We start from the raw sequence: 10,253 nt of genomic DNA, 5'->3' as shown, positions 1-10,253 counted from the left end.
TCATGGCTTGGTTTTTGCTCTGACAGTCTCATAGCAAGGGGTCTGAATACTTACTGTTATGTAAATAAGGTATTTCTGCTTTTTATCTTTTAATAAATTAGCTACATTTTCTAAAAACCTGTTTCTGCTTTCTCATATTGGGGTATTGTGTAGATTGCTGATAGAGAACCAGTTCGGAAGATGTATTTTTTTTTAAATCCATTTTAAAATAAGGCTGTAACTTAACAAAATGTGGAAAAAGTCAAGGGGTCTGAATACTTTCCGAATGCACTGTATAAACATCACATTGAATATTCACCTCACTTTTGAAAAGCTCCATGAGGAAGAAAGGATTCCCAGATGATCTTTTAGATGTTCTGTCTTCAGGATGTTCTGGGTTGATGGCTGTTGGAGAGGGGAGGAGCAATTGAGTGAGCTGGGGCCTTTTATTGCCCTGCTTCTGGGAGGCTGACAGCTTGTGACATGATGAGAGAGTGAGAGAGGGTCTACCTGTAAGATAGTTAGGCAAATTTAACAATGACTTGCAGGCAGTGGGTTAAGAATAACTATGACAAAAAATGAATACAGATTATACCACCACCCAAAAGGCCACTTCAGAGACTGTAAGGGCAAAGGGGCTTGTGCTCTACAAAGGTAGAGCCCTATCTGTCCACGTCCTGTCTGTCCTTAAACAAAGCGGGCACTGCATCATGTGGCAACAGCAACACTCACCTAAATAGCCCATATGCCACTGGGTGAGAGAAGTTTTCATTGTTTTTGGGCAGCATTATGTGAGGTGTTGTTATGTGTTCTTACCGATGAGCCTTGGTCAATTTAGCTCGGAATATGCCACCCTCTTCAATCTATCACCTAATCCTGCCTAATGGGCAGGTCAGCCCTGGATTAAAGTATTGGCTGTAAGAAGTAAGAGAAAACATAACATCTGGTTGTTTTTAAATGACTTCTTATGACATTGCTTGCCAGAATAAATATTGTAATGGAGATTTTTCTCCAGTCTGCGTTACCCACTCCAGTCAGCAGATGGCGATGTGAGTCTTTCAGGTGATGCTTCTTGCGTGACGTATAATCTAGTGGATGGGACTGGAGTCTTCTTCAACAGCGACAAAATGCTTCTGATTCAACCAACACGGTGGTTTGCGAGCTAACATAAAACTGAAACGTTGAAGCGTTTAAAGATAAAATTCTCCTAAAACTTCTTAAGGCTAGGAACCCCTAGACAACATCCGCTGAAATGGCAGAGCACGAAATTCAAAAATATTTTTGGAAATATTTAACTTTCATACATTCACAAGTGTATTACACCAAATTAAAGCCGATTTCAAAAAGGTTAAAGGTCACTTCAGGATACAGTTGTTACTCTACACTATCCCTAGACAATCCAGTAATGAGAGAAAATGTTATAGAGCCCTAAATATTCTATACATCTCTATCTAATTTTTTTAAACTAATTCCATTTTCTCCATTTAGTGTTTCCAGGTTTCTGATTTGTCCCTGTTTTTCTGTTTTTCTCTCTAAATCACACTGTTAATAGAAAAACAACAACATTGGATGTTCTAAGTCCACAATAATACTTAAACCACATCAGGGGACAACTTTTGAAGTCTGAGAAAAATCTAAGAATTTTTCATTTTTGTGTGTAGATACCCTTGAATTCAAGTGGCACCAGCAAGAGCCTTGCTTGGTTAGTGGTGTCTCTGTAGCACACATGTGATTGCAGAGTTTGCTGAACAAATCACAACTGGATTGATGCAAATAATCATGATATCATTCTGCCAGGTAGGCATAGACTACTTTGTAGTTAACATTTAATTGACAAGGTTTTGGGGAAAGCTTTTCTATCAACCAGAAGATGGTTGTCATTAGCATCATCGCTAACAGCTACACATAGTGGTAGACAAATGCACTCAGACAGGGGCATTTCAGGGCTGTTTCCTCTTCAGAAAGTTGAAGGAAAATACAAATCACTGAGGCTAATTTAGACGACTTGCAGGCAGTGGGTTCAGAATAACTATGACATAAAAATGAAAACTCTTTAATCTGTCACCTAATCCTACCTAATGGGCAGGTCAGCCCTGGAGGAAAGTATTGGCTGTAAGAAGTAAGAGAAAACATAACATCTGTTTTAAATTTTTTATTACCTCTCATGACATTGCTTGCAAGAATAAACATTGTAAATAATATTTTTCCAATCTGCGTTACCCACTCCAGTCAGCAGATGGCGATTTGAGCCTTTCAGGGGATGCTGCTTGCGTGACGTATAATCTAGTGGATGGAACTGGAGGCTTCTTCAACAGCGACAAAAGGCTTCTGATTCAACCAACGTGGTGGTTTGCTAGCGAACATTAAACCGAAACATTGAAGCGTTTAAGACAAATCTTGTGTATATTATTCTTAGTGTTTTAAAAACAATTCTGTTTACATATCTACTAGTTCATTGAAACGTAGATTGCTTGTTAATTTAGCTAATGTGTTAAATTGATACAGCATTAGGCTAATCGCCGGGAACATGAGCTCACTAATCTCGACGGAGAAAGAAGCTCTGGTGAAAGGAGAGGGAGAAGCTTTCAGGATGAAAAGGGAGGAAGAGGAGGCTATCTCATTGAAAGAAGAAGAGGATGATATTACAGTGAAAGAGGAATATGGGAAAGAGGTTGTGGAAGAGGAGGAGGTAGAAGCTTTCAGAATCAAAAAGGAGGAAGATGCCATAACATTGAAAGAAGAGGAAGCTATCTCAATTAAAGAGGAGGAGGAAGACGTTTTGGGAGTGAAAAAGGAGGAGGCTGAAGAGTCGATTAAGACCAGTGAGTACTGACTTAAAAACGGGCACAAAATATGCATTTCTTGAACTAATGTGGGGTTTGAAAGGGGCATTCTACTGAAGTTCTACACTTTAATATGTTGTTCAGTACTCAATAAATTGTTAAAGGTGCTATCCGTCATTGGTACATATATTTTTGTGACTTTTATATTAGATTTATTGAAATATCCATGTAGTCCACATTAAAGTGCACTTCATAAAACAGGCTTTTCAGAATTCAACATCTGGGAGCATAATTTCTAATAAATTTTCAAAGGGACGCAAAAGGACCCCTTTTCTTGGAACGACCCTTTTACATTTGCAACACAAACAACATTTTAGAAAATCATGATGAGAATGGCCATTATAGGCACTTTTTTAGACATATTTATGCCTCTTGTAAGACTCTGATTGCAATCGATGGTCATAAGTGCACCATCTGTTTGATGTTCTCGTTCACACAGGAGAGAGACGTGACTATCGTGGATCCTCTGGGGAGCCTCAACAACATCCTGATGCTGACGAGGCAGAGAAGAGTCTCTCCAGATCAGACCACCAGATGGTACAGCTTGGTCTGGTCTAGCATACAGCTTGCTCTATCGGGATCTGGGTTTCTGTAAGGCACTTTATGACAACAGTGACATCAGCATCCATAATGATATGTGTCTGTGTCCCCTCTTTATGGTTACCAGGACAACGCTAGCCCTTCCTCCCTCCTGGAGTCCCTGTGTCATGCCTCTCCCGGTAGCACCTTACTGCTGGGTATGAAGAGGTTGTCTGTGCAGCTGGTGGACTGCAGGAAAACAACGGGGCTGAGTGGAACTGTGAGAGGAGGAGAAGAGAAGAAAGGATCAGATTTGACACATCAAAGTAAGTGCTGTAGTTTAGTTTGAACAAATACAATAGATCTGGTATCTGTTACCAGGACAACCAGCAGAGTTCTGTTAGTTGACAGGAAGATAGACTGGTATCTGTTACCAGGACAACCAGCAGAGTTCTGTTAGTTGACAGGAAGATAGACTGGTGGATATGGATGTTATGAATATCATAACACTGAAAAAGGATTCTGCCAATGAAAAGAGAGAAACCAATAGACCATATAAACGTTGATGAAAGTTAGATTTAGAGAGAAAGTTTCAAGATAATCTGATTTAAGGGGCTTGTTTTACAAAAACTTTTCCTTAAAACATTATGGATGTTACATTGTCTGTCCCAGTCAACACCCCCTATCTTTACAAGACTGTTGAACAGGCAAACTAAACTCAAGACACTGTTAATTAATTAACTAATACTGGAGGAAAGCTGTGATCAGGCTGCCCACTCAAGAGAAAGCTTCAAACTGTAACCAGTGCCGTCAACCTTGTTCAGGTTATCAGTCAACCTACCAGGGTAGTTACAAACAGTAGAGGAATGAAATCATCATGTTTTGATCATATCTTTACTAATGCTGCAGAAATGTGTTTGAAAGCAGTATCCAGATCCATCAGATGTAGTGATCACAATATAGTAGCCATGTCTAGGAAAACCACAGTTCCAAAGGCTGGGCCTAATATTGTGTAAAAGAGGTCATACAATAAGTTTTGTAGTGATTCCTATGTTGTTGATGTAAATAATATTTGTTGGTCCGTGGTGTGTAATGATGAGCAACCAGACGCTGCCCTTGACAATTTATGAAATTGCTTATCCCAGTTACTAATAAGCATGCACCCATTAAGAATATTACTGTAAAAACTGTTCAATCCACGTGGATTGATGAGGAATCAAAAAATGGTATGATGAAGAGGGATGCAAAAGAGTTGGCAAGCAGGTCTGGCTGTATAACTGATTGGCAAACGTATTGCAAATTGAGAAATCCTGTGACTAAATAAAAATAATAAGAAACTACACAATGAAACAGATAAATGACATGAAGAATGATAGTAAAAAAAAAATGGAGCATCTTCAATTACATTTTGGGCAAGAAAATCAACAATGACATGTCACTGGTGTCTGACAACGTGGATGGGAAATGATTGAGGATAATAGCGGCCGATATTGCCACTCCTATTTGCCTTGTCTTTAATTTAAGCCTATTAGAAAGTGTGTGCCCTCAGGCCTGGAGGGAAGCTAAAGTCGTTCCACTAACAAAGAATAGTAAAGCTCCCTTTACTGGCTTAAATAGCCGACCAATCAACCAACCCTTACATTTTTGGAAAAAAATATTTTGGCAAGATACAATGCTATTTTACAGTAAACAAATGGAGACTTTCCGCTTATAGTGAAGGACATTCAATAAGCATAGCACTTACAAATGACTGATTGGCTGAGAGAAGTTGATGATGATAGAAATATTGTTGGGGCTGTTTTGTTAGACTTCAGTGAGGCTTTTGACATTATCGATCATAGTCTGCTGCTGAAAAAAACGTATGGCTTTACACCCCCTGCTATATTGTGGATAATTTTTTTAATATATATTTTTTAAATGTAACCTTTATTTAACTAGGCAAGTCAGTTAAGAACAAATTCTTATTTTTAATGACGGCCTTGGAACAGTGGGTTAACTGAGTTTTAGCTTGTCAGCTCGGGATACCAACAATCTTTCGGTTACTGGCCTACCACCCCAGAGCTACCTGTCTAACAGAGAGTGTTCATTAATGGAAGCCTGTACAACAAAATCAAGGTAGAATCAGGAATTCCCCAGGGCAGCTGTTTGGCACCTATTTTTTTCAATCTTTACCAACAACATGCTAATGACATTTGAGTAAAGCCAGTGTGTCTATGTATGCGGATGACTCAACACTGTACACGTCAGCTACCACAACAACTGAAATGACAGCAACACTTAACATAGCGCTGCAGTTAGTTTCAGAATGGGTGGCAAGGAATAAGTTAGTCCTAAATATTTCAGATTACCTTCAGTTACATGGCCTACTATGCTAATTCTGTAGCGGTATTGTTAGAGGGGGATAAAGAAAGATTTTGTTGGTGCGCCAGGCAGGTATTAACCCTAGTTATTAAAGTTAGTTATTACTTAGTATAACATTATTATTATTAACTATTATTCAAACCGAAAGGATAAGAGTAGAATAGATAGAGCAGTGCTTCCAGACACATTCTAAACATGATGGAGTCATAAAGGAGGACTGTAGCATCTAATAATGAAACATTATGGAGTCTTAAAGGAGGACTGTAGCATCTAATGATGAAACATTATGGAGTGTTACAGGAGGACTGTAGCATCTAATGATGAAACATTATGGAGTCTTAAAGGAGGACTGTAGCATCATGAGGTAGTCACCTGGAATGCATTTCAATTAACATGTGTGCCTTTTTAGAAGTTATAGTGTGGAATTTCTTTCCTTAAAACCTGTTTGGGATAGGGGGCAGTATTTTCACATCCAGGTTGAAAGCGTGCCCAAAAGTAAACTGCCTGCTACTCAGGCCCAGAAGCTAGGATATGCATATAATTGGTAGATTTGGATAGAAAACACTCTAAAGTTTCTAAAGCTGTTAAAATAATGTCTGTGAGTATAACATAACTTATTTGGCAGGTGAAACCCCGAGGACAAACCATCCAGGAGGATTTTTTTGTTGTTGAGTTGACTCTGTTTTCAATTGGTTTTGTGTGGCACTTTTCTGTGGCACTTGGTTGCAGTTCCTATTGCTTCCAGTAGATGTCAACAGTCTTTAGAACTTGGTTGATGTTTTTCTTAAGAGAAATGAAGAAGTACGGCTATTCAGAACGAGGGTCCAGCCTAGTGCTCTCTAATGTTTTGATGCGCGCTCCAGGTCACACGCTTCGTTGTTTTTATCCGGTATTGAACACAGTTTATCCCATCTTACATTTTATTGATTATTTACCTTTTAAAATACCTGAAGTGTGATTAGGAAAGTTGTTTGAAATGTTTGGACAGCGTTTACAGGTAACTTATTAGATATTTTGTAGTCATGTTGAGCGAGTTGAAACCGGTGTTCCAAATAAATGGACATTTTGGAGATATAACGACGGAATTAATCGAACAAAAGGACCATTTGTGATGTTTATGGTACATATTGGACTTCCAACAGAAGAAGCTCTTCAAAAGTAAGGCATGAATTATATCGTTATTTCTGAGTTTTGTTTCGCGCCTGGCGGGTTGAAATATGATTGTCATGTGTTTGTTTGATGGGGTGCTGTCCTCAGATAATCGCATGGTTTGCTTTTGCCGTAAAGCCTTTTTGAAATCTGACACGGTGGCTAGATTAACAAGAAGTTAAACTTTAATTTGGTGTATTGCACTTGTGAATGCATGAAAGTTAAATATTTCTAATAAAAAATATATATATTTCGCGCTCTGCAATTTCACCGGATGTTGTCGAAACGTTCCGCTAGCGGAACCCCTAGCCATAACAGGTTTTAATGTGTTTGAGCCAATCAGTTGTGTTGTGACAAGGTAGGGGTGGTATACAGAAGATAGCCCTATTGGGTAAAAGACGAAGTTCATATTATGTCAAGAACAGCTCAAATAAGCAAAGAGAAACAACAGTCCATCATTACTTTTAGGACCATCACAGGAATGGAAAGCCCAGAGTTACTTCTGATGCATAAGTTCATTAGAGTTACCAGCCTTAGAAATTGCAGCCCAAATAAACGCTTCACAAAGTTCAAGCAACAGACATCTCAACATCATCGGTTCAGAGGAGACTGCGTGAATCAGGCCTTCATGGTCAAATTGCTGCAAAGAAACCACTACTAAAGGACACCAATAAGAAGAGACTTGCTTGTGCCAAGAAACACGAGCAATGGACATTAGACCGGTGGATATCTGTCCTTGGGTCTGATGAGTCCAAATTTGAGATTTTTGGTTCCGAGCGTCATGTCTTTGTGAGACGCGGAGTAGATGAACAGATGATCTCTGCATGTGTGGTTCCCACCGTGAAGCATGGAGGAGGAGATGTGATGGTGTGCGGGTGCTTTGCTGTTGACAATGTCAGTGATTTATTTATTCAAGTCACACTTAACCAGCATGGCTACCACATCATTCTGCAGCGATACGCCATCCCATCTGGTTTGGGCTTAGTCCCACTATCATTTATTTTTCAACAGGACAATGACCTTGGTCAACACACCTCCAGGCTGTGTAAGAGTTATTTGACCAAGAAGGAGAGTGATGGAGTGCTGCATCAGATGACCTGGCCTACTCAATCCCCCGACCTCAACCAAATTGAGATGGTTTGGGATGAGTTGGATTGCAGAGTGAAGGGAAAGCAGCCAACAAGTTCTCAGCATATGTGGGAACTCCTACAAGACTGTTGGAAAAGCATTCCAGGTGAAGCTGGTTGAGAGAAAGCCAAGAGTGTGCAAAGCTATCAAGGCAAAGGGTGGCTACTTTTAAAGAATCTAATATATATTTTGATTTGTTTAACACTTGTGGTTACTACATGATTCCATGTGTTTTTTTATAATTTTGATGTCTTCTCTATTATTCTACAATGTAGAAAATAGTAAAAATAAAGAAAAACCCTTGAATGAGTAGGTGAGTCCTAACTTTTGACTGGTACTGTACATTAAATTCCCTGGCAACAGCTCCAGTGGACATTCCTGCAGTCAGCATGCCAATTGCCCGCTCCCTCAGAGATCTGTGGCATTGTTGTGTGACAAAACTGCACATTTTCGAGTGGCCTTTTATTATCCCCAGCACAAGGTGCACCTGTGTAATAATCAAGCTGTTCAATCAGCTTCTTGATATGCCACACCTGTCAGGAGGATGGATCGAACCCGTTCAACAACAGGGATGTAAAAAATTCTGCAATCTTTTTTTATCAGCTCATTAAACATCCAACACTTTACATGTTGAGTTTATATTTTTGTTAATTGTATTAACTGTCAGTTTTAGGAATATCTACCCAAAATATTTCACCTTATTTTTTACTTTACCCAAAATATGACATCGGCGATAGTCAACATTTTGGAAAATATGTGAACGTCTAAATAAGAAATTGGTCCATTTAAACATCATGTGTCGAACCCTTTCCACAACGGGGAGATGTTACTGATGTGCTTTGTGTCTTCGACTTAAAAACAAGTTTTGGACTATCACACAAAATTACCAATTTAGTTATTTTATGTTTAAGGAAGTTTGTAGGTCACATTCTGTATCATACAACTATGAAGGTTATATATTTAGAACCACCTGCTGATAGGAATCCAGCGATGTCTGTGTTAGTGTCATAGAACTGTCTAGTTTTTTGTGTTCTGACTTGTAAAACAGGATGAATAAAATAAGTAATGTAAACATATCAGTAATTACCAGGATGCTCTACAACATTTGTTTTAAAATCACACAAAGATTGTTAAAACCGTCCTCAGGTTATTGAGAGATCTGATTCAGGATTTACCCTCGTTACATGGTTGTTTTATCATGTGGAGGTTTCATTCAGGTCTCTATTTTTTTTTAAACACTGTCTTTGGCAGGAGAAAGACCAGACTCAGAGGAACCAGAGCCAGGGACGTCCAAACCAGCAAGACGACACCAGTGCTCCCACTGTAGAAAGGGTTGTAACCGGTTATGGGACCTGAAACAACATGAGAGAATCCACACAGGAGAGAAGCCTTACCACTGCTCCCAGTGTGGAAGGAGTTTTAGCCATAAAGGAAACCTGAACCAACACGAGAGAATACACACAGGGGAGAAGCTTTACCACTGCTACCAGTGTGGAAAGAGTTTTATCCATTTAGGGTACCTGAAACAACATGAGAGAATACACACAGGGGAGAAGCCTTACCACTGTACCCAGTGTGGAAAGAGTTTTAAAGATTTAGGGAACCTGAAAAGACATGAGAGAATACACACAGGGGAGAAGCCTTACCACTGCTCCCAGTGTGGAAAGAGTTTTAACGATTTAGGGAACCTGAAACAACATGAGAGAATACACACAGGGGAGAAGCCTTACCACTGCTCCCAGTGTGGAAAGCGTTTTAAAGATTTAGGGAACCTGAAACGACATGAGAGAATACACACAGGGGAGAAGCCTTACCACTGCTCCCAGTGTGGAAAGCGGTTTAACCAGAAAGGACACCTGAATGAACATGAGAATACACACAGGGGAGAAGCCTTATCACTGCTCCCAGTGTGGAAAGAGTTTTACCCAGTTATGGAACTTGAAAAGTCATGAGAGAATACACACACAGGGGAGAAGCCTTACCACTGCTCCCAGTGTGGAAATAGTTTTAACCACAAAAGCAACCTGAACCAACACAAGAAAATACACAGAGGGGAGAAGCCTTACCACTCCTCCCAGGATGCAAAGCTTTTGCCCATTTTAGGAAGCCTGAAAGAACACATGAGACTGCACATGTGGAGAAGGCTTACAAAAGCCCAGGCTGTGGGAAAACATATTACTCATAACAGTCACTTAAACGTCATTAGAGAATCCACACAGGAGAGAGAAATTACTTCTCTTAGCGTGTATATGGATATTTCACATCTGACTGATA

The 10,253-nt window shown here is 39.6% G+C and overlaps 1 protein-coding gene across 1 annotated transcript; it reads left to right on the top strand.

Annotated features, from left to right (window-relative positions):
- The first annotated feature begins 2,281 nt into the window (after nucleotides 1-2,281).
- LOC129848797 (zinc finger protein with KRAB and SCAN domains 8-like) lies at nucleotides 2,282-10,005 on the top strand. Its single transcript, XM_055915891.1, has 4 exons — nucleotides 2,282-2,801; nucleotides 3,262-3,359; nucleotides 3,490-3,667; nucleotides 9,231-10,005. Exons 1-4 carry the CDS (start codon nucleotides 2,507-2,509, stop codon nucleotides 9,929-9,931), a joined length of 1,272 nt encoding a protein of 423 aa, XP_055771866.1. The 5' UTR covers nucleotides 2,282-2,506; the 3' UTR covers nucleotides 9,932-10,005.
- Nucleotides 10,006-10,253: the final 248 nt, after the last annotated feature.

This window comes from Salvelinus fontinalis, unplaced genomic scaffold (genome assembly GCF_029448725.1).
Source record: "Salvelinus fontinalis isolate EN_2023a unplaced genomic scaffold, ASM2944872v1 scaffold_1190, whole genome shotgun sequence".
In the NCBI taxonomy this organism is placed as follows: Eukaryota; Metazoa; Chordata; class Actinopteri; order Salmoniformes; family Salmonidae; genus Salvelinus; species Salvelinus fontinalis.
Note: the sequence above shows the minus strand (reverse complement) of the source record. Positions and strands in the feature narration are given on the sequence as shown.

Excerpts from the sequence above, each read along its gene's own strand:
- LOC129848797 (XM_055915891.1), top strand. The coding sequence starts at position 2,507 with ATGAGCTCACTAATCTCGACGGAGAAAGAAGCTCTGGTGAAAGGAGAG. Across the intron at positions 3,360-3,489 it reads CCAGATCAGACCACCAGATG|GACAACGCTAGCCCTTCCTC; the intron begins GTACAGCTTGGT and ends TATGGTTACCAG. Across the intron at positions 3,668-9,230 it reads ATCAGATTTGACACATCAAA|GAGAAAGACCAGACTCAGAG; the intron begins GTAAGTGCTGTA and ends TGTCTTTGGCAG.